The sequence below is a fragment of the Mesoplodon bidens genome, assembly GCF_964165515.1.
Source record: "Mesoplodon bidens genome assembly, chromosome: 19".
NCBI classification, from domain to species: domain Eukaryota; kingdom Metazoa; phylum Chordata; class Mammalia; order Artiodactyla; family Ziphiidae; genus Mesoplodon; species Mesoplodon bidens.
The window spans coordinates 27,697,837-27,722,152 of NC_138179.1; the positions used below are offsets into that span (position 1 = coordinate 27,697,837).

General features: G+C 42.8%; 1 protein-coding gene across 3 annotated transcripts; it reads left to right on the forward strand.

Annotated features, from left to right (window-relative positions):
- The first annotated feature begins 11,591 nt into the window (after positions 1-11,591).
- ZNF286A (zinc finger protein 286A) lies at positions 11,592-24,094 on the forward strand. 3 transcript variants are annotated; one of them, XM_081220458.1, is made up of 7 exons: positions 11,592-11,638; positions 11,931-12,141; positions 12,813-12,896; positions 13,191-13,279; positions 16,700-16,814; positions 17,866-17,958; positions 21,480-24,094. In XM_081220458.1, the coding sequence occupies exons 2-7, from the start codon at positions 12,105-12,107 to the stop codon at positions 22,709-22,711; spliced, it is 1,650 nt and encodes a 549-aa protein (XP_081076584.1). In that variant the 5' UTR covers positions 11,592-11,638; positions 11,931-12,104; the 3' UTR covers positions 22,712-24,094. The 3 variants fall into 3 exon arrangements, with proteins under 3 accessions (XP_081076584.1, XP_081076585.1, XP_081076586.1); XM_081220459.1 differs by lacking the exon at positions 12,813-12,896; XM_081220460.1 differs by lacking the exons at positions 11,592-11,638; positions 11,931-12,141; positions 12,813-12,896; positions 13,191-13,279 and adding an exon at positions 13,289-14,220.
- Positions 24,095-24,316: the final 222 nt, after the last annotated feature.

The following is a 24,316-nucleotide window of genomic DNA, read 5'->3' on the forward strand; positions in this document are numbered from 1 at the left end:
AAAAAACACCTGAGGCAAGATCCAAGGGACCAGAGAAGCTCATCAAGATTAGGAGACCCGGGTTTCCCTGGTGGCGCAGTGGTTGAGAGTCCGCCTGCTGATGCAGGGGACACAGGTTCATGCCCCAGTCCGGGAAGATCCCACATCCCGCGGAGCGGCTGGGCTCGTGAGCCATGGCCGCTGAGCCTGCGCGTCCGGAGCCTGTGCTCTGCAACAGGAGAGGTCAGAACAGTGAGAGGCCTGCGTACCGCAAAAAAAAAAAAAAAGCCTGGATGAATGTAAAACGTGAATGACGACAAAGGTGGGAAAAACTCAGCCTGAAGAAATCCAGACAGAGGTAGAGGACCTGCTCTAACTTCTGACCACTCACCCCTAATCTGTTCAGATCCTGGCTTTCTCCCCAGCATGACCTATCAGCCCCAGCACCTCAAAGCTGGACAGACTACATCCTAAGAAAATGTGCATCAGGGAAGCTTCCTGAGGCAGGCAGGTGACGGTCTCAGGATCAAAGTAACATGTGCCTTAGATCTGCTGCCCCGACCACGAACCCGAACACGGTGCTTCCACTGAACCCTTAAAGCATGTGTTCCCCTCCCGCTCTGGACTGGTGCAGTGTGGCTTCTGGATCAGTGTCAGGTTTGAAACTTGATCTGCCTGGGACCTATCCTGACACCCATATGAACCTATTGGTTTTGTTTCCCTCAACTGAGCATAGGGGTTTCTGAAGTTTCATCTTTGAAGTATGGTGTGGCTTCACCTTGGGGGCCTGGGGAAGAGTGTGTTCATTCTGTCCCCATAAACCAGAAGCCCAAGTGGACCCACGGGCCTGGGAACATCGGGTCAGGCCGAGGCATACAACACACGCCCTCCAGGGTTGCATGAGAGCAGTGAAAATTACAAATCTGTGCCGTAGAAGCTTTAGTTCCTGCACCACCACTCATTCCAAAAAGCAGATGCAAATGTTCAATAGAAAGTATATAAAAAGGTCATAAGCAGTTGGGTAGGACTGAAGGTCATCCAGCCAACAAGCCTTGTTTGCTTCTGGCAAGTTATTCTGTTTGCTTTTCTCTCTAAGTCATTCAAACCGGTTACTCATTATTTAAAGGCATGAGGAAGGATCACAATATATTAAGTTTCTTAAAGGTTATAAAATGGATCATACACTTTGAGACTAATTATGTCAAAAAGAACAGCTTTAGTGTATGTGTGTCTACGTGTAGACAGCAGGAAAAGAGCTCCATGAAATTATCGCAGGTAGTTACTTTTTTCCCATATTTTCCTTTTTTTTTTTTTTTCTTTTTTGCATTAACGCGGGCCTCTCACTGTTGTGGCCTCTCCCATTGCGGAGCACAGGCTCCGGATGCACAGGCTCAGCAGCCATGGCTCACGCGTCCAGCTGCTCCATGGCATGTGGGATCTTCCCGGACCGGGGCACGAACCCGTGTCCCCTGCATCAGCAGGCGGACTCTCAACCACTGCGCCACCAGGGAAGCCCTCATATTTTCCAATTTCTAAACCAACAACTCATAATGTACAAAATCATAAAACTGCAACTTCAAAAAATAAACCTGTTTGTTGGCACATCTCCTGGGGCCACTCAGTGATCGTCTTCCAAGCAGAGACGCCCAGGATTCAGGAGTCAGAAGATGGGTTTGCACTCAGCTCAGCTGTTCGTTAGCCACTTCCAGATGTCATTTGCCTTCCGAGCCTCTAGTTCCTTCACCTGTAAAATTACTCACTTTGTCTAACTCTCAGGGTTATTGCAAGATTCTAAATTTTAAATCAAGATGATGTAGTGGGAAGTTCGATAATGACTAGACAGCCTTCCAGGGACCCCCTTTCTCCCAGTCGCCCTCATCTCCCGGCCACTACTCTCCCATCTGCTCTTCTTGCTTTTCTCTTTCTCCCCAGCTGGTAAAGACGAGAAGCTCTTTGAAGCTCAAGCCACGATCACTTCCCCTTCCCAACCTACTCTCTGCCCTCGATGAGTTCACCCCTTCCTTAGACTTCAGCTACCGTCGGTACAAACTGACGTCTCCAGCTCAGACTTTCAAATCCGATCTCCAACTACATTCTAAATATAAAGACTTGACGTTCTCAGTCACCTCAAACCCAGCACAGCCCAAATGAAACTGACGACCTTTCTGGATCCCCCCCAGACAAAGCCAGCCCTCTTCCTGGTTCTCTTCCCTGAGGTTGCTGTCAGCAGTCAACCTGATACCCAGGGAGCGCCCCTCCCTCCTCCCCCACATCCATTCCATCACCAGTTTACATCCCAAGTACCTCCAGAACCTTTACTCTTTACGTTCCATGACTGTAGTCGGAGCCACCACTGTCTCTCACCTGCATTACAGTGACAGCCTACAAACTGGAACCCCTGCATCCACTCACCACTCCCTGCAATCCGTTCTCCATAGTGCATCCAGGAAAAGCTTTTTTATTTTTTTATTTACTTATTATTTTGTGGGATCTTAGTTCCCCATCCATGGATTGAACCCAGGGCCACCGCAGTGAAAGTGCCCAGTCCTAACCACTGGACCACCAGGGAATTCCCAAGGGAAAGGTTTTTAAAATCCACCTTACCGAGGTGTAATGTACATGCAATTGGAGTGTTGTGTTCCTTTACATAACACCCTCCTCTGTGTACCTGGCCCCACAGTTTCTAGCTGCTTCAGCTGCTCTGGACCCTGATTTCTTCCAGACCCTCAGCTTAGCGGGACCTCTGTGTTCTGCTGGACTCCAGTTCTCTGTGTCATGGTTGGGAAATTGTTCCCAGACAGAAAGTTGGGTGGCCATTGGGCTCACCTCATGAGTTTTTCCTTCTGCCAGGGATCAACAGTCTTGTGCTGCCTGTCATTCAATGCCTGAAAATAGTTATCTCTTACATCTTATCAAGTTTTATAGAGGTTTGTGGTGGGAGGGCTAGTCTGGTACCAGTTACTCCATCGTGGGTGGAAACAGAAGTCCAGAGAAAGCTGAATAAAATACAGATCTGATCATATTATTCCTCTGGTCAGAATCCATCTATGGATCCATGGCTCTAAGGATAAAGACCCAATTTGAAACGGCCTACAGGGCCCTGTGTGATCTGAGCCTGCTCTCACTCCAACTCCATCCCCTTCTCCTCCCGCCTACGTGCCTTCTTCAGCTTCTGGCGACTTTGAGTCTGTTGCCATGTCTTCTCCTCCCACTCGGCTTTTGTACATCACAGTACTCATCCTAGCACTCTTCCCCCCCTCCTCACCAGCTATAAAGCTACCATGAACAAAACACTGTGAAGCTGGCACAAGATTAGATAGAACAGAGTCCAAAAATAGACACAGGGATGCATGCAATTCATTACAAGGGGAAAGGAAGGAATTATTTAATAAAGGCTGTTAGTTCGATTGGCTAGCTATTTGAGAAAATATTAAGTTTTATCCCTAACTCACCCCTTATTCAAAATCAAAATTCAGACAAAGTATTAATAAGCAAAACATATAAAGAACTACTTCAAATTGATTTTTTAAAAAAACAAATATAAAAATGGGAAAGGGAAATACACTGATAAACATATGAAAATATAAACATATAAAAATATATCCAAACTCATACCATAAAATATAAATTAAAGATAGTAAAATATCAATAGTATCCAATGTAGGTGAGAGTAGGGGAAATAGGTCCTCTCCTGCACTGTTAGAACATGAATTAGTGCTGCTGTGTCATCAAGTTTCCAATGAACATACACTCTGACTTATCACGTTTCCAGGAATCTATCCTACAGAAATAGCAGCATGACCGCAAAATTGCTTGCATCAGCAAAAAAAAAATTTTTGGAAAGAACTCAAGTGCCCATCAATAAGAATATATATAAATAAATTATAGTGCATTAATACACCAGAACACTGTGCATCCATTTAAAACATGAGGTAGCTCTAAAATACTTATAAATTTGTCCACAGTATGATGTTGAGAACTAAAAGTGAGTTGCTAAACAAAAGAAACAGTATGATATTAGTGACATGTGTGTCCACACACACACAACATATGCATATATATACACACACATATCTGAGAAAGGAATTGGGATAGATCCCCAGATTTAAACTCAATTCTTTAAGGGTAAGACTTAAAAGGAGAACAGAAGAACCCTCATGTTGTACTTCATATACTTCTATATTATTTGAACCTGTTGCAAAGAATGTTTCACTTTTGTAATTTAAAAACAACTTGTGTGTATGTTAAGAGTGATGGACTGTTATGACAATCAACTGTGGGGCTGGTGAGCGCCTGTGATTTAACATCTCAGCAGCAGGCATGACTGCCGCCTGGTGGTCACACGCGGCCATGGCGGATTGCCTATCTGAGGGTTTCTCAGCCTCCCCACTGTTGCCACGTGGGGCGGGATCTGACACCCCCTCCCCAAGTGGAGACAATCAAAAAGGTTTCCAGACACTGGCAATTGTCCCCCTCAGGGGCAAAAACATCCCTGGTTGAGAACCGTGGATCTAAGACTCTTGTGAGTGCAAAATAAATAGATAAAATGTGTTCGTTCGTTCGCTCACAAACAGCTCACACGAGGCAAAGTCTTTGCGAGATAATTTCCTAATGCCAGCTGGAAGGAGTGAACTCTAACCCACGGTGGCTCTTCACAGCTTTGTGAGGTTCTGAGCTTTAAATTCAGTTAACAGGAAAATCCCCTCTTATCCAGTGACCCCCACAACCGCCTCAGGCAGAAATAACAAGGATGGCGATTCCTGGCGCACATGCCCCACACTCTACTCAGACCTCTGGCGGCAACTCACAGTGATCCACGCTGTGGCCTCATCACAGTGCTCCAGTCAGCAACTGTCACAACCATCACCCAGACAGGAAGCCTCTTTATCCCTTGGACTTGAGTCTTCCCTCCCCCACCTAGAGCTGAAGCAGGGGTGAAGTGGCACTGACGAGGGGGATCCTGTTTGAGAAGCCTCTCTGTCCCCCCAAACCTGAGGCCCCACTCACCCACAGAAACCAGGCTCCAGATGGCACCAGCAGGGGGACCCTGCCACGACAATCGGCTGGCCCAGGAAGTACTCTGTCTCAACCGGACCTGGGAATCTCCACCCCCCCAAAAAACACACATACACGCACACACACCCTAGAGACAGCAGGTGGTTGGGTGGTACTGGCAGTGGGATGCCACCACAGAAAGCACCCGACCCAAGAAGCACTCTTTTTCCTCAAGGGCTGAAGACCCCTTTCCCCACCTTGGACCAGCCTGGGGAAGCTCTTTCCACCCACTCAGGCAGCATCAGCAGGCACCAACAGGAGCCCTAGAAGTACCAGATAAACCAAGCAGACCAAATTAGTACCACAAAGGCTCTGAAAATTAAATTGCCATTGAAACCACAGCCCACGAAAGTACACCAAGACCTATAAATAGGTTGACGATGTTCTAAAATAGAAGATTTACATAGGACCTAGAGTCTCCTAGCATAACAGACAAAATATCCAGGAATCAATACAAAATCATCCATTATGCCAAGAGCCAGGAAAATCACAACCTGGAGGAGAAAAGGCAACAAACTAACGCCAATACTGAGACAAATCGTACATTGGAATCATCTGACAAGGATTTAAAGCAGCCATCATGGACTTCCCTGGTGGCACAGTGGTTAAGCATCTGTCTGGTAACTCAGGGGACACAGGTTTGAGCCCTGGTCTGGGAAGATCTCACATGCCATGGAGCAACAAAACCCGTGTACCACAACTACTGAGCCTGCACTCTAGAGCCGGCAAGCCACAACTACTGAAGCCCGTGTAGCACAACTACTGAAGCCCGCGGGCCTAGAGCCCGTGCTCCGCAAAAAGAGAAGCCACCGCAATGAGAAGCCCGCGCACTGCAACGAATAGTAGCCCCCACTCGCCGCAACTAGAGAAAGCCTGCGTGCAGCAATGAAGACCCAACACAGCCAAAAATAAAATAAATAAAGCAGCCATTGTTTGAAAAAAATGTTCAATAAGAATTTACAAATTCTCTCAAAACAAACTATATAGAAAATCTTAGCAAAGAAAAAGAAGTTATACAATAAAGAACCAAAGGAACATTATAAAACTAAAAAATACAAATACTGAAATTAAAAACTCACTGGATGGGCTCAACAGCAGAGTGGAAATGACAGATTTTCAAATCACTGAACTTGAGGACAGATCAACTGAATGTACCCAATCTGAACAACAGAGAGAAAACAGACTGAAAAGAAATGAACAGAGCCTCAGAGACCTGTTGCGACAATGACAAAAGATCCAGCAATCTTAACATCAGAGTCCCAAAAGCACAGGAAAGAGAAGGTGGAGCTGATACAGTATTCAAAAGAACAATGGCAGATAAGTTTCCAAATTTGGTGAAAGACACAAACTTAACAGATTCAAGAAATAAACTCAATGAAATCCCTGCTGAGACACATCATAATTAAAATTCTGCAAATTAAAGACAAAGAAAAAAATATTGAAAGCAGCAGAGAGAAATGCCGCATTACCTACAGGAGAGCATCAATCTGAATGACAGCAGGCTTCTCATTTGAAACCATGAAGGCCAGAAAGAAATGGCACATTTTCAAGTGCTGTCAACTTGAAGGACAAGAACTGTCAACCACGACTGAATATCCAGCTAAACTATCCTTCAGGAATGAAGAGGAAATCCAGACATTCTCAGATGACTGGAAACTAAAAGAATTTGTCACTTAGCAGACTTACCCTTAAAGAATGGCTAAGAGAAGTTCTTCTATCAAAAAATGAATGCTAAAGGAAGGAATCAGGGAGCATCAGGAAAGAAGAAAAGTGGAAAGAGCAGAAATATGGGCAAATACAATTGACTACACTTATCCTCATGAGTTTTACAAGTATATAATGTTCCTCTTTTGTCCAATATGATGTTTTATCTTGAATCTAATAATAACATTGTGGTCTGGGTATTCTTTTTTTTTTTTTTTTTTTTTTAAAATGTCACTTTTTTTTTTTAATAGTGATCTTGGGGTCTTCTTATTTATTTTATTTATTTTATTTTTTTGGCTGTGTTGGGTCTTCGTTTCTGTGCGAGGGCTTTCTCTAGTTGTGGCAAGTGGGGGCCACTCTTCATCACGGCACGCGGGCCTCTCACTATCGCGGCCTCTCTTGTTGCGGAGCACAGGCTCCAGACGCGCAGGCTCAGTAGTTGTGGCTCACAGGCCCAGTTGCTCCGCGGCATGTGGGATCTTCCCAGACCAGGGCTCGAACCCGTGTCCCCTGCATTAGCAGGCAGATTCTCAACCACTGCGCCACCAGGGAAGCCCATGGGTATTCTTTTAATTCATATTTGCCTGTTATATCTTTTGCCATCACTTTGTTTTTCATCTTTCTGTGTTGCTTGGTTTCTGATGTAAAGAACATATTGCTGCATCTTGGGGTTTGTCTTCTGTGGGGGGGGGTTTCCATTTGTTTGTTTCTTTTTCATTTAAACTGAAGTTCTCTGCCTTTTGATCAGTAGGTTTGGCCCATTTACATATATTGTGATAAGTGATATAACAGGTCTTATTCTGTGTTTTCCCTTTACCACACTTTCTTGTTTTTTGCTTTCCTCTTGTCCAGTTTTCTATTGAATAATCAATTGTTTTCTTCTGGTTTGAGTGTTATACGTTCTACTTTTATTCTCATGGTACTTGTACCTAAGTTGTAAAACCCACACCTATGTTTCTTCTCTATCATTTATTAAGCTTGTGAATATGTACATCCCCTCTCTAATCAAGACAAGTAACTTACTTTCACTTTCCCATTTCTACTTCCCACCCTCCTCCCCACTGGTATCATTAAAATTTTAGTATCCCACTGTTACGTACATGTAGTTGGTGTCACCCTGTCTCACTATCTCTGCTCCTGATTATTAAGACGATAACAAACTCTTTACTAAATTATTCTTTTTTTTTTTTTTTTTTTTTTGCGGTACACTGTCCTCTCACTGTTGTGGCCTCTCCTGCTGCGGAGCACAGGCTCCGGACGCGCAGGCTCAGTGGCCATGGCTCACGGGCCCAGCCACTCCACAGCATGTGGAATCTTCCCGGACTGGGGCACGAACCCGTGTCCCCTGCATCGGCAGGCGGACTCTCAACCACTGCGCCACCAGGGAAGCCCTTTACTAAATTATTCTTATCCTTACTTTCTTTGTATCTTGAAGCATCTCCCTCATTTTTTCCTCTTCTTGCTGAAATACTTCCTCCAAGAATATTTCCAAGGTCTTACATGTGTAAGAGTATCTTTATTTTACCTCATTTACATGATTCTTAAGTAAAATATCAAATTCTAGATTCAAAGTTTTATCTTTTACAATTTGAAGATATCATTACATTTTCTTGTTGCAGTCAGTGCTACTGACAAGTCAGATTTATTTAGTCAATTGTTACTCATTGAGGGGCCACAAAATGCCAGGCACTGCTTTTGACACTGGTTTTTGACCCAAGGACTAGACTCAGGCAACTGGAGGTTCCTCACGACCTCTCTGTCCTTGGAATGTACATTCTGCCCACTGTTCCCACAGTAGGAAATGTTTCAGGGATGCAGCCTTGAGAGCAGTGTTGTTGAGAACATCTAGACTGAATACGTGATTGAACCCAGTTAAGGCCTCTGTGTAAACTTTTAAGACTCTGGTGGTTGGGTGCAGAGATCAACTCGTCTTGTGGCCGGCCCAAGACAAGGCTCGTATCTGAGTCCCCTTATTAATCCTGCCACGTACCAACCTGGATTGTGGTCTGCATCTTTCTTTGGTCTCTCCTTGCCCCCCATATACAGGGGCCAGTTTCGAATTTCACCCAGGAAACTCCTGAAGTTGCGAACCAACATTTATGGTGTTAGATTTTATTATAACGTGTAATGTCTTTTCTTATTTTTCCTGTTTGTCTTTCAATGAGCACTTTCCATCCAAGTTCTTTAACCTTTATTTCTCCATAATTTGTGGTTAGTTCTTAAAACATGCTCTCCTCTCTGTTTATTCTTTCTTCCCTTCTAGGACTCTCATTATGTGAATATCTAGTCAGTTTCTATATTGCTTAACATTCCTTTCACATTTTTCAAGTTTCTATCCCTTCCTGATATCTTATGGCAAAGTAGAGTTCCTTGATCCAAGAGTCCAGATTTCAAATTCACTCTTCAGTTTTACATATTCTGCTATTCAATAAAAAATTGAATACTATGACAAGTTCTTGCTTAATATTTCTTATGTCCTCCTTTAACTCTTTTAGGATAGCTTTTAAAAAATACATACATTCTAAATGGCCCACTAATTCTGCCTTATCTGTTATAGATCGTTCAAATTATTGTTTTTCTTTTATAGCAATAGAATGCTTCACATCTTATTTTTTCACTGTGAGTCCACATTCCCCAATCCCAGGATATAAGCTGGTAATGTAGGGACAAAGGGAACCAAAACCCTGGGGTATTTCCTATACCTCCTTCAACTCAACAGGAAGGGAACAAGCTGTGGCTGAATTATATGTATGTATGTGTATGTGGGGAGGGAAAAGGGGGCTTAGAGAAATTGAGTTATTTTCAAAGCAGAGAATCTATGATGTTAAAATTGGGGCAAGACCACTCCCCATTTACCTCCCTCTTCCTACCAGGTGATCTTATCCCACAAGGAACCTCATCATCCCACCTCTTTTTTGTAATAATCACCTGGCTCACCGTGTGTGTGTTCGTGCATGTATATGTGTGGGGGGGTGTTTGTGTGTATCAGGGTGGGAGAAAGGTGAATAAAAACCTTTGAGGTGGAGCTGCTTGTATCTTGTATTACTATCTACGCCTCTCCCAGACCAGCTCTAAGGTTACCCTGTGTGATGGTGAAAGAGTGGGCAAAGATATACCTGGGGCAATTTGGGAGTGAACAGAAAGGAGCACACAAAACAACAGAACCTCCCTGCAGTCCCCTTGGGGCATCTGGAGCTATCCATTGCTGCTACCATTCCCTCCCCACGCACACACACACACACACACACACACACACACACACCTGTAGGACCAACTGTAGCCATCTGTCTCCCAGGAGGTCTCCGATCAGTTTTTCAATAGTTTCTCAATCCAACAACCTCCCTCCTTCCAGAGGCATCCAGGTTGGGTTTTGGACAAGGAGCTAGCCACTTACATTAGGATGCTGTGTTAGCTACCTTTTTCTGTGTAACAATATTACTACAGACTTAGTGGCTCAAAACAGCACACACTTATTATCTCACGGTATCTGTGGCTGAAGGTCCGGGCACAGCTGAGCTGGGTCCTCTGCAGCCAGCTGTCAAGGTTTCAGCCAGGACTGGGTTGTCATATGAAGACTCTACTAGGGATGATCCACTTCCAAGCACCTGGGGGTTGTTGGCAGGGGTTAGGTCCCTGCTGGCTGACAGTTCCCTGTCATGTGGATTTCCCCAACATTACACTTGCTTCACCAATGCCAGCAAAGAGGATTACCCTAGCAAAACAAGCATTAGAATCATGTCACCTTTGTTATGTTTTATGGGTTAAAAGTGAGTCACAAGTCCTATCCACACTCAGTGGGGGGTGGATTACACACAGGTGTGAATACCAGGAGGCTCTGATGATGAGAACCACATTGGAAAATGAGAACTGGATAAGGGGGTGCCTTCTTGTAGGAACTAAAAATCATCTTTCCCAAAGTTTTTGAAAGCCATTGAAGGGTTAAGTAACATCTTATTCTTGCTTTAGAACGATCACGAGCCAGAACGTGTGGCAAATAGATTGGTGGGAAAGCAAACCTGACTTGGGGAAATCAGCTAAGAGACTGGTACTGTAATCCTAGTGAAATGTCGGTGTCTAGAACTAGGGTCATACTGGTGGGAAAAGAGAAAGATGGACAAACTGGAGAATACAATAAATAGGACTTCGTGATGAACAGATAGCAAGAGTTGAGGATATTCTGCTTCTGGCTTTTGCAAATGGGTTTGTGAGCAGTAATATTATTCACTAAGAAGAAGAGGGGCATTTAGACATTTTAAGTTTGGGTGTGTCCAGTAACAGAAGTAGAGACGAAACGTGCTCCCTTGAGAGAACACCTCCTTTGATAAATCTAATTTTTATGCTTGCAAATAACCTGTTGCTCAAATTTGTTGAAACTGGTTAAATCTTTTCAACTCCCCTATCTCACACGTGTGAATTTTCAGTATAACAAGTCGCCTACGGACGCATGCACATCGGTTTGCAAAGTACACCTTTCACATTGTTTGACGGCAAAGGATGAGTCTTGGGAGGACAAGACTATGGGGAAAGCCATATACTCTAAGATACCTTGCACTGGAGTGATTTGCGTGGGCAACTTCAGCAGCCTCAAGTGCAGAAACAGCACCGGACCGGCAATAACGCAGCTCTGCGGTTCACGCTCTCGCGTGTCCGCAGGATCCCGCACGACCTAAGCGACTACTACTCTCGCGAGAGGTAGGGAGACCGCAGCTCCTTGGATTCCCCAAACCGCGCTACGCGAGCTCCCACCTGCCGAGGAGCGGAGTCTGGCCACTCCCGCGGGCTTCTGGGAATCGTAGTTCCGGGGCCGGACGAGGCCCGCCAGCCTTGCTCTGTGCTATTGCGCATGCGCGGCCCCGCTGGCCAGAGAAGTTCGTAGCCTTTGTGAGGCCCGGTGTGGGAGGTGAGTTGTTGCTCAGGTGCGGCTCTCCTTGATCGTCCTCGGCGGTGCCCCCGGGACATTAGTCTGCGCCGAGTCGGGTGGAGTGCGCGCTGGAGAAAGGGACGTCGAGGGCAGGCACGAGCCCCATCCCCGAAGCCCCGGGGCGCGGGGTGGGCGGGGGGCTTGGTCTGCGCGGCGGCCGCTTGGCTGCGGCCCCGGCGCCTCTCCTCCGGCCGCGCGGCCCCCGCGCAGCTCCGAGCAGCAGCGCCAGGCGCGAGCGCCCAGCCTCAGGGATGTTGTCCCGGCTTTCCAGGTGCCAGCCTCGAGGGCCAAGTCGGCTCAGGACGGAGCGAAGCCTTTCGGAGGAGCCCCCCGAGGGGAGGCGGGAAGGAGGACCACGAGGCCTCGGGGCTTCCCGCTCCTCCGCGCGGAGAGGGCTGCGCTGGGGGGAGAGCTGAACCTTCGCGGCCGGGAGGAGGTGGTGACCATGGAGACAGATATGGCCGAAATGCCTGGGAAGAGCGGTGAGGGGGGCCGGTGTTGAACTTGTGCTGGGGGCCGGGCCGAATTTTTCCTTCTGAACGGGAGTCACTGCTGTCCGGCTCCTTTGTGTGGGGATGGAAGGGCTCTTTGGGTGAGAGTGGAGGGCTTGCTGTGGGATCCCAGCTGGGTGCACAGCGGACCCTCCAAAGACACCCCCAAAATGTGAGCGAAATGTCAGCTTCTGAGGCTTGAGCATAGTCTCATACTTTGTCTCACACCTTCTTCCTCCCGGGTGATTATACCATCCTAGCCTCATCAGTGGGTCTGACAGTTCAGCTGTTTTTGGTTGGCAAAAGTATTTTCCACTCCTGTACCTCCACTTTGGACAAAAACCCTTTGGTTTCAGTAGAGCAGATACTTTTGCTTAATAGAGGAGGCACCAGGCATAAGAGTCAGTTACTGGCTTCCAGTTCTCCTAGAAGTTTGGTCTGTGACCTCTTATATCAGAATCCACACCCCGCCCCTACCTGTGCTTGTTGGATTTCTAGATTGTACCCCAGTCTCAACTAGTGATAATTATTTAGAGATGGGATCCAGCAAGCTACATTTGGACTAAGCTTGCAGGGTGACTTTTCAGAACGGTTGAGCTTCTTTTTCCCATATTAATTTAATGTAGATTAAGCTCAGAGAAAAAACTTACTTTAATTTCCAGATCAGAGACTGCCATCTTCCAGGACGTCGTTGTTTCAGGCTCCTTTCAGTTGCAGTGTTTGTAGGGACGACCAGGAGTACGGTGGTGGGAATTTTTTTTTTATATTTATTTATGTATTTGGTTGCACCGGGTCTTAGTTGCTGCAGGTGGCCTCCATAGTTGCGGTTCCAGGGCTCCTTAGTTGTGGCATGCGAACTCTTAGTTGCGGCATGCATGTGGCGTCTGGTTCCCTGACCAGGGATGAAACCAGGGCCCCCTGCATTGGGAGCACGGAGTCTTATCCACTGGGCCACCAGGGAAGTCCTGAGAATTTTAAGCTCATAAATCTGAGTCACAAGATAGATCTAGGCCCTATCATGACTGCTTTCTTGCCCTTAGCTCTGTCTTCCCAGGATTCTCCTTTTTCCCAAGAAAAGAGCACAGAAGGAGGAGAAGTGGCAGCTTTGCGCCTCACAGCCAGATCGCAGGTGAGTGAGTCTCTGCTGGTTATTGAAATTCCACCTTATTTCTCAGAGTGCAGACGCACTCCCTTCTTTTTGATGTGGAGTTTCTGTGTCCACTAGAGCTGAATTCTAATTCTAAGAGACAAGTCGAGTGACTAAAGGGCTCAGTGGAAAATGTTTTCTGCTTCTTCGTGGTATCTTGTCCGTCTAGTATTTATTATCACTCAGCAGGCATAGAAGGAGCATTGCCCTTCTTTAGCCCATTAGCTAATTTCTATGCTTGTTATTTGGGAAACGATTTTAAAAGACAATGTGGTGCATACCTCTTAAAATGTATGTTTCACTAGGGGAAACAACATACACATGACTGTTAAGTAGGAATTTAAGAAAACACCTGAAGTGCTGGAGTGAATTATGAACATAGTGAGTACTTAAATAGTTCAAAGGAATGCTGGAATAGGAAGCCTATAGAAGATTTAATTTAAAGAGTTAGAATCCAGCCCAGCAAGATGATGAATGCGGATGTATTTTAGAGGTGAACTGTTACCAAGTTATAACTCAGTTTCCAAACTCTCACTTCCCCAAGGGCAAATATTAAGAATTGCTGAATTTAAGTGGTAGTTGTATATGGGTGACTAGTGTGTTAGTCTCTCAACTTTTTGCATGTCTGAACATTTTTCTTAAACGAAGGTGAGTGGGAGAAGAGAGTTCTCCATGGTGTGTGTCATACCACAATGCAAAGATTCCTCCACTAGCCTCTCTTTTTGCTACTTTAATCCAAAGTGTGAAAGTGGACATTGCACATTGCTGCCGTTTGTCAACGTGATTTCTCAGGATCCTTGTATACTTGCTTGCCTCCGTTGGTTTCTTGAATACCTTACGTGAATATTGAAGACTTTATTAGTCAAGAAGCTTTAAGTTGCACCTGATGAAAACTCGATTCAAACTGGCTTAAGCAAAAAGAGGTATTTATTGACTATTATAAGTGAAAAATCTAGGTCTGGCTAAGATTGAGTTCAGGCAGTGACATTAAAATCTATTTTCTCCATTTCAGTGACCTTTTCTTTTCTTTCTGTGTGTTTTGCACTCAAGCAGGCTTTTCTTCTCGTGCAGGGTAGCCCCTAACAAATTTAGGCCTACATCTTCTCATGTTGAAGATCAGAGAAAAGGGGCATCTTCCCTTCTGGTCGTTCCAGAAGAAGGACTGAGGTTAACTCTATAATGGGTATTAGGCCCATTGTTGGACCATTATTGGCAAATCTGAGTGTGGTGATCAGACTAGAAAATATACCTGTACATACACATACAAACACACATCCCACCCATGGGTCAGAGATGGAGCTGTACTACCTGAACTGCATGGACTAAAAGTGGCCAGGCATAGCAGCCAGAGGAAAGTCAGAGTACAGGTACCAGAAAAAGGGTGAATGCTTTATACATTTCAGCACATTAATATTAGGTTCAAGACTGCTTTTATAGCTTCAGAATGGATTAAACCTTTATGAAAATTTTTAAAACTGTCCTTTTTGCATTGTGTTGGATTTTGTTTGATGCTAATACTGCAACTGTCTTTCTTATTAGAATTTGCCTGGGCTGTTTATCTTTTACTTATTAGACTTTTTTAATAATTAGAGTTTTAATTTTTGCTCGTGGTAACCAGGTGAACGGTACAGACATATATAAATATTAAAGTATATTACCCGTCCTTACCTCCCCAAGTTCAGTCCACCACCTCTCCCTACTGAGGATAACAGTTTAGTGTATATTTTTCCATATGTTTTTGTTGAGCTTGAAGTACTGTAATCAAATATGTAGTATACTATATTTCCTTCCATCCCCCCCTCCATCCCCAACTTTGGGGTTTTGTCTGGATCTCTTTTCTGTAAAGAGGATGTGGCTATTTTAAGAAACCTTTTTATAAGAGAAATTAGTTTATTCATATTATTATGATTACTTGTATGTTTCACATTTTTCCTGCTATGTGATTTTTATAATTCTGTTTACTATGCTTTGTTTCTTTTGTATTTTTTTCTGCCTTTTGTGCTGTAGTTTGCATTTTTGTTAATCTGATGTTTTTTTTTTTCTTTTATGGTTTGGAAGTTAATTTCCACTGTCAGTTTAGCTATAGATATGCAGATTTTAGGATCAAAGTCATTTTTTCTCACAGTATCTTGTCTATTTAGTAGCTGCTTAATGATTTTTACATTTTATTTTCCAAGGATGATTCTTATATTTTTTAAGTCTCAGATTATTTCCATTTTGGGGAACTTTATTTTGAAATAATTTGAGACTTATAGAAATTTAGCAAGTGGTAGAAAGATTTCTCATATGCTCTCCTTTCAGATTCTCCAAAATTTAGCATTTCACCTCGCTTTTATTATTCTTTTTCCAAAATCAGGAAGTTAACATTGGTATAGTACTATAACCTACTGCTCTTATTCAGATTTCCCAGCTGTCTTATTTTTCTTGTTTTTCTTCCCCTTAATTTCTACTTTTATCCTGTAATTCCTTCTGTTTTCCCTAATTTGTTGTTGGGTTCTGTCTCTAACTTGATTTGTATGCTTTGTTCATTTAATTACATTAATTTTCTTTTAATGAAATTGAAGTGTTTCCTCTGAGTACAATTTTAGCCTTATGGCATTGATTTTTGCGTTTTATTTCATTATTATTTTGATATGTTTTTTCAGTTATCAGTTATTGCTCTTTCTTTTCTGTTTTGGAATTTATTAACATTTATTTTGTTACTTTTGCAAGTGCTTCATGAATATTTAAATAGAAGGTGTTTTCTATCCAGTTATAGCATTTGGTATATATTTATTTCAGTAACCTGGAATATTATTCCCATTCTCTATGTCTTTACTTAAAGAGACATGTTCAGTACTGGTATGTGTCTATCTCCATACAGTTTTTGTATTTTATGTCTTGTATAAATAATCCTATGGTGTTTACCCATAAACATTTATATGTGATATCTGTACCCTTAATTGGTTGCTGTCATTTTCCAATTTAATGCATCTTGCCTTGAATTGATTCCGTGCTTCACTGGATTTGATGCCAGTCTGTTCATTCCATGGCGAGGACTCACAAGGAGAATTATACAGACAGATGCCTATATTTTGTTTACTTCGCCAGACTACATTGTTGATTCATTGGTTCATGTTTTAACTCTTTGTTCCCCAGAAAAATTAGTCTGTCAGTGGAGAAACCGTGGTCTTGTTTCATTTGGTTCTCATGTTGAATCTTGGACAGTGTGCCTGGCACATAATTGATACCCAGTGACTTTCCATGGAATGTCCAGGACACATGAGAATGCTTGTCATTTTTCACAGTGATTTCCCCCGTTGAATACATGTACGCATCTACTCCAGGGCCAACAGAAACTGGGGCATGAAAGGGAGGCTGTGGAGTGACAGATGGTGAACAAAAGTATGTTTTGTGTCTTAGGCATCAGTGACATTCAAGGATGTGGCCATGGACTTTACCCCAGAGGAGTGGGGGAGGCTGGATCCTGCACAGAGGGACGTGATGCTGGAGAACTACAGGAACCTGGTCTCACTCTGTAAGGATGGGCTCCTGCCATGACTCTGGCCCCTGCTTATGGGGACATCATTACCTTGTTGACAATGAAGTAGCATAACAAAGCCAGTAATTGTAAAGTATTGATCCCTTTGGGCCCAGAGAAAATCTGTTTCTGCCTAGGTTCTTGGTGAAATGTCTAGGCTTGTTTTGTATCTGGAGTCTTTGGATTCAAGTGACAGAAACCGAATTCACACCAGCTTAAAAGGGAATCAGATATATTGTCAGGAATTTCTTTTATTTACTTATTTTTTAATTACGTGGTATAGCTTGTCCTGATCTCCTTGTGTGGCACAGATGGCCATTGGCCGCTCTAGGGTTACATTATTCTTCCAGTTAGAGAGCTAAGGAAAAAAAGAAGGCTTCTATCCTGGGAGTTTCAGCAGATAGGGTCACATGTCCATCAGTGAAGCAGTAACTCGAGCCAGGGAGATACAGTATGCTCTGACCAGTTTGGATACTGTGCCCGCCTCTTGGTGGGGGGAGGTATGTGCATGTGTACATATGTACACACATGCATGTACACGTATGTGTTCGTATCAGTGGTGGAAGGAACTATGTTAGCTCCTCCCAAACCTCGTATAATAAATTCCCTAAGAAAGCAGGTTCTAGTAACTGAAGAAGGAAGAAAGGAAAAACATCAGAAGACAGATAGTCACAGAGTCACAGGCTTGTGGTGCTGCCACTGGTGTCCCACTTCACCCATTTCCTTCCCTGAGCGGAGGACTGGTCTGCAGTATCTCCCCAGAACTCCCACAGTAAACAAGACAGATTCTCTTCTTTTACAGGCTAAATATTTGTCTTTTCAAATGCGTGTAACTCCTTATGAGGCCCAGGCTCTTGCTGCACCTGTTTTAAGGTTCATTTGGAGGCCCCCCGCTCCCTTATTCCAAAACTTCCTATGATGTCCTGTCTTTTTTGTGGATCCAGGGGTTGGGACCATGCTCTGGAATAGAGCTTTGTGCCCATCACAAAGAGCTAAGTCCCTTTCTTTTTTTTCTTTCCTTTTTTTTTTTTCCTTTTTTAATGAGCAGGGCTTCCAGTTTCCAAACCTGAGAACCACAATTTGGATAATGGAAAAGAACCATTGATGCTTGAGAGAAAAGCCCCCAAAAGCAGCTGTTCAGGTGAGTCAGATAGACAGGAATCTTCGGAAAGAATAACCCCACAAGACAGTAAAGAAGTGGCGCTCTTCAGTGCTTAAGAAAGAATATAGGGGCTTCCCTGGTGGCGCAGTGGTTGAGAGTCCGCCTGCCGATGCAGCGGACGCGGGTTCGTGCCCCGGTCGAGGAAGATCCCACATGCCGCGGAGCGGCTGGGCCCGTGAGCCATGGCCGCTGAGCCTGCGCGCCCGGAGCCTGTGCTCCGCAACGGGAGAGGCCACAACAGTGAGAGGCCCGCGTACAGCAAAAAAAAAAAAAAAAAAAAAAAAAAAAAAGAAAGAATATAGAAGTGCCAATATGCTTTTATTTTTTTAATATCTTATTTTAAATTATATTGCATTTTGAATACATACAAAGTCAAGGAAATAAAATAACACTGAGATCAAACACATGCTCACATTTGCTTCATTTGCCTTTTTTCTTTTCCTTTTTTTTGTAATGTAAAATAGATTAAAATATCATAACTGTACAGTTTTATGAATTTTCCCAAATTGAACACATTCATGTAGCTAGCATCCACATCAAGAAACAACCTTACTAATAAAAAAAATAAAGAAAAAAAACACAAACAAAATATAATTAATATACTTTCCAGATAATTGGCTATTCTGATACTACACCAAAGTTAGGCAAGTTGTAGTTTCTTAAAGGTTAGGTGCAAGGTGCATCTGAAACCATATCCATGAATTTTTCCTACTCTTAAAATCTATTGATCTTTTGGGAAATATTGGTTCACTGAGTTATGCATATCTTCCAAATATTGACACAATACATTATGCGATATTTTAAAAACCACAATTTTCAGTATCACCACTGACCTTACCAGAAAAGCCTTTAAGTATTAGGAAGCTATCAAGCTCTCAGTGGTAGATAAGTTTTCCAAAATTCTAATTTCTGCCCAAAAGCTCACATTTTATCAAATACTGTCAGTTGTTTTCCTTGAAGTGACAGGCTCGTTTTTTTTTTCAGTTTTGAGGAAATATCTGCCAAATACCCAACATGGATAACATAGTTTGTCAATGATTCTTTCAAGTAAAAGTGATGGTCCATGAAAAAATAAATGGCCAGTTCAGCTCTCAAATAGTCTCATGAGTGGTTTTCCTCAAGGCAAGCATCATACTTTGATATGAGCAGACTTGCATTATGAATATTTCCTATTTCATCATCCAGAATATTAAGAAGGCATGTAGTCAAGGTTTAATAAATAAGATTAATTTATTAAGTTAATAATGATTCCTGTTGTTTCCTCAGAAATTTTTAAGTGAAACTGGCTTTTTTTTTTTTTTTTTTTTAACTGAGAGTACATGGTGGGGAAAAATACAACAACTACTAGTACATTTGGTGTCTTGTCCTGATTTGTGCATAAGTTGTGGGCAGTTTTACCACCATCACTTTTGCAACATCAATGCAAATGTCAAGACAATGAAAAAGGCAAATAAGATATAAGCATTATTCTGAAAATAGTTTTGAACCTACAGACTCCCAGGGGTCCTCAGACCACACTTTGAGGTCACAGCCTCTACCTACCTACACTATCCTTATATCAATTTATGTTTTACTGATTTAACAAACACTTAATGCAGCACCAATGCTATGTCAGAGTTTTAAGTGTTTGATAAATACTTTCATTAAATGCTCCTTAAGGTAGGTGTTGTTTTTATTCCTCATGAGGTAGGTACCGTTATTGCTCCATCTTACAGATAAGGAAACTGAAGCAGAAACGTAAAATAACATGCCCCAGGTCACACAGCTAGTAAGTGGCAGAGCTGGGATTAAATTCATGCATTCTGATTTCAGAGCCCATTGCTCTCAACCACTGTGCTCTTCCTAAATGTCCCCTCTCACCTTGGGGCTTCTGTACCTGTCATTCCCTCTACCTGGAACACTCACCCCCGTTCTTCTCTACCTGTTACCTGGAACACTCACCCCTGTGCTGCTGTACCTGTTACCTGGAACACTCACCTGAGCCCCAAACCCAATTCAATTTCAGCTCAGTCATTTACCTCCTCAGGGAGGCCTCCCTTCATCCCCCTGGGTTCCCCATATCATCTTTCACAGCATCATTGGCCTTTTATTTCTTAGTACTTACTACAGGTGCATTTTTATATGTATTTTTAGATGTTAGACTAAATTTTCTCTCCCTTCATGTACATAGGGACTGTGTGTTTTTCCCCGGAGCCTAGTGTATGGTAGACATCCAATAGGTAATAGTTGAATAAATGGATAGAAGAGTACATCGATGAAGGAACAGAATTCACTTGGCTGTGTGGAATGAGGGGCAGATCTAACTTAACTGTCTTTTGAATGTTTAATCACTCACAGGACCATTTGTTGTAAAAACAAATTATCTTTAGTTCACTGACTGAAATACCACCTTTGTATTGTCCTTAATTCCTATATTTACTTGACTTCTGAAATTGCCCTTTTGTTTCATTGGTCTATTTACTTATTCTTTTGAACCAAACTCTATTTCAGCCTTATAGAGTAGTTTCATATTGAATATAAAAATTCTAATAGATTTATAGTAGATATATTCAGAGAGGTTGGCTTCCATCCTTGCCCTCTCTATTCTGGTGTTCTCTCTGTAAGCAGTCATTTTTATTAGTATTTCATTTATCTGTCCTTAGTTTTGGAAAATATAACCAAATATGTCTATATATTTGTATCTCCCCTTTTTTCCCCTACACAAAAAGTAGCAGACCATACACACTCCTTCACAGCTTGCTGGGTTTTTTAAGTTTAATGTATCCTGAAGATCACTTTGTAGCAATATATGTAGAGATCATTCTCATATTATTTTAAGTTGCACATACTTCATTGTATGTGTACACCATAGTTTAATCAGTTCTCTATAGTATTAAAATATTACTGTATTTTAACATTTGAGATGTTACCAGTCTTTTGCTACCTCAATTAGTGTTGTAATGATTAGCCTTGTTCAGATATAATTTAATATATCTGCCATTATATCTTAGGGAGATCACTGATTTTTCAACAGGGACATATTATAAAAGAATTCTTAGGGAAGATTTTAAACTGGAAATGGAATGCATATTAGGATGTGAGTAGGGTTGGGTAACTGAAAACTTAGAAGTCATCACTGTGCCCTGCACTAAGGTGGTAACCGGCTGGAAGTTTATGACAGCGCTTGATATTCTGTAGAGGTTGTTCCTCCCCTATCCTGATCTGGGATGCTCATTTCCTGCTCATCTGGTGAAATGGTGCTTCATCTGCATCCCTCCTCCTGTCTTTCTGGTCACCTTTCCCCCATTCTGATTCCTGGGTAGGGTCTGCTGATTTTCTCTGCATCTACTGTGCATTTGTTTCTCTCCATTTGCTTCTCTTTGCAAGTCATCTTCTAAGAGTCAAATCCAATTATTCGTTGAAGCCATGCTCTTCACCTTCATTAACTCTTACCCGTTACAGACCTGCCTTTTTGTTGAACTCAGAAAACAAAGGAAATTTGCATTTCCAATTTGTTTCAGACTCAGAGACTAGACCCGGAAGCAAAGATTCAACTTCAGTGCAAGATTTTTCCAAAGAAGGATCATGCCAGGTTGCAGTCATAGACAGGCTGACAAGGAATGGTGTCTGTGACTCCAACTTGGAAACAACTCTCGCATGTGAAAACCGGTTAGAGAATCAGCAAGGAAATCAGGAGAGATGCTTAAGAGAAATGTTCACCCACATGAATTCACTCCCAGAAGAGAGAGCTCGTGAGCATGATGTTTACTGGAAAAATTTGAACCAGAAGTCAGTACTTCTCACTCAAGACAGAGTTCCCAAAGGATCCTGTGCCTTCCATACCCTTGAAAAAAGATTGAAACAGAAATCAACCTTAATGAAAAAGCAGAGGACCTACAAAGAGAAGAAACCTCATAAATGTAATGACTGTGGTGAGCTCTTCACTTACCATTCAGTGCTCATTCGACACCAGAGAGTCCATACCGGGGAAAAACCCTACAGCTGCACCGAGTGTGGGAAGTCTTTCAGCCACAGGGCCAATTTAACTAAACATCAGAGAACTCACACTAGAATTCTCTTCGAGTGCAGCGAATGCAAGAAGGCCTTCACAGAAAGCGCATCCCTTGCAATACATCAGAGGATTCACATTGGAGAGAGACCGTATGAGTGCAGTGAGTGTGGGAAAGGCTTTAATCGAAGCACACACCTCGTGCAGCACCAGCTGATCCACACGGGGGTGAAGCCTTATGAATGCAACGAGTGTGATAAAGCCTTCATTCATTCTTCAGCACTCATTAAACATCAAAGAACTCACACTGGAGAGAAACCCTATAAATGTCAGGAATGTGGGAAAGCTTTTAGCCACTGCTCATCCCTTACCAAACATCAGAGGGTTCATACCGGAGAAAAACCCTATGAATGTAGTGAATGTGGAAAAACCTTCAGTCAGAGCACACATCTTGTTCAGCATCAGAGAATTCACACCGGAGAGAAACCCTACGAGTGTAACGAATGTGGGAAAACCTTCAGCCGGAGCTCAAATTTCGCTAAACATCAAAGAATTCATATTGGGAAGAAACCATACAAATGTAACGAATGTGGAAAAGCCTTCATTCATTCATCAGCCCTTATTCAACACCAGAGAACTCATACTGGGGAGAAACCCTATAGGTGTAATGAATGTGGAAAAAGCTTTAAGTGCAGTTCATCCCTCATCAGGCATCAAAGGATTCACATGGAAGAGCAGCCCTGAAAAATGACTGAATGTGAAGAAATGTGAGTTGGTTTTATCGCTGTGTTAAATACCTGAGCAATTTGTGTGGAAGACACATAAACTGCTGCCTGAGGACCAGTTCTGTGTGTATCTAACTCTACTTACATAATACATAGCTTTGAGGCATAAACAGAATGTTCCTTATATCCATTGATTTGATCATTCTGAATGCTTCCAGCCAGGAATCTCAAAGGTTGATCCCTAACCCACCCCGCTTGCCCCCCAATGCCCTTTTGTGGAAATTCAGAAAATCCTTGGGAGTGGGTAGCAATGCAATCAATGTGAAATCCAGTTTCCCCCTTTGTCACATCAAAGCCTGTTATAGCATCTCACTTTGTAAGGACATTCTTATCTGGTAGGTGAGGCAGAGGGCTCATATTCTTATCATTGGGAAGACACAGAGCTGTTCCTCTTTGAATCCAAAGTGGAGACCCAGATATACAGAGAATGTCATTTCTTTTACATTAACTATAAAAACTTAAAGGTTAAGCGCTGAAATGTGCTTTGGATTCCCTCCCAACCCCAAAGGCTACTATCTCATTTGATGAATATAAGAGGTCTAAATTATGCTCACATGGGTTATGCTGAGATTTAGATGATTATTATCCCCCTGCTGGGTACATCTTCACTTTACACTTCCTTGGAAGTTACCCTGAGGTAGAGAAAGAGTCAGAACCTTAACTGTAGTTTTTGATCAAGTCCCTCTTTTCTTATCCTTGGCACTGAATGAATCCTTGGTTTTCTGTAATCACAGTGTTAGGGAGATTTCATTTCTTTACCTTATTCTGCTCTCTGTAAGGTATGTTTTGTCACTTGGAGAGAAAGCCGCTGGGATGTGCAGAGTGAAAAGTTGATGGGTTCCATATAGGGTCTTGGACAAAAAGAAGAACTGAAGCAGCTTTGAGGCACAAATGCCGTGTCACATACGGAAGAGAGTCACAGGACAGTGACTTCAAGAGGACAAGCGGCTTCTCCCCCTACCCCACACCCCGGGAAGTAGTTGCCGTTTCTCAGGCCTCCCGTTTACCCACAGTTTTTTGTTGTCCTCCTGTATGTCGGTTGGTCTTTGCTGTATCCCAGGGCTCCAAGGAAAGTAGAAAAGGCTTGAAGCCATAGTGATCGATTGACATAAGTTACATGGGTGACCAAAGAACCATGTGATGGGATTGGAAACACAAAAGCAAAAGTTCAAATAAATGTTTAGCAAAACACTATACAAATGTCAGTTTTTATTGTTGCTCTGTTATACGGTGTGAAAAGAAGATTATAGAAAAGATAGAGAGGGAAAGATTAGTTACAGGTTTCTTCTTTCTCCTCTCCTAAATCCTATCCTTGGACCTTCAGCAATCAGCCCACACTCTTCCCCCTACACATTATCCCTGTTACTTCTTATAATTCTTATAGTTTCCTCTGTAGACCTTAGTTCTATTACTGAGGAAAAGAAGAGGAATAGAGTTTAAAGAAGTAGTAAAAGAGATCAAGGTCAAGTCTAATCCAGCAACGATGGAAATCAAAACAGTAGGAAATGGGATAGGAAGGACTGGGAAGAAAGAGGCTTTGAAAAGAATTCTTAAAAAATAAGAA

What these genes read in the sequence shown, in the direction of transcription:
- ZNF286A (XM_081220458.1), top strand. Translation starts at nt 12,105, where the DNA reads ATGGAGACAGATATGGCCGAAATGCCTGGGAAGAGCG. An exon ending in GGACGACCAGGAGTACGGTG is followed by an intron (nt 12,897 to 13,190) that starts GTGGGAATTTTT and finishes TCTTGCCCTTAG; the next exon opens with CTCTGTCTTCCCAGGATTCT. An exon ending in CCCCAAAAGCAGCTGTTCAG is followed by an intron (nt 17,959 to 21,479) that starts GTGAGTCAGATA and finishes AATTTGTTTCAG; the next exon opens with ACTCAGAGACTAGACCCGGA.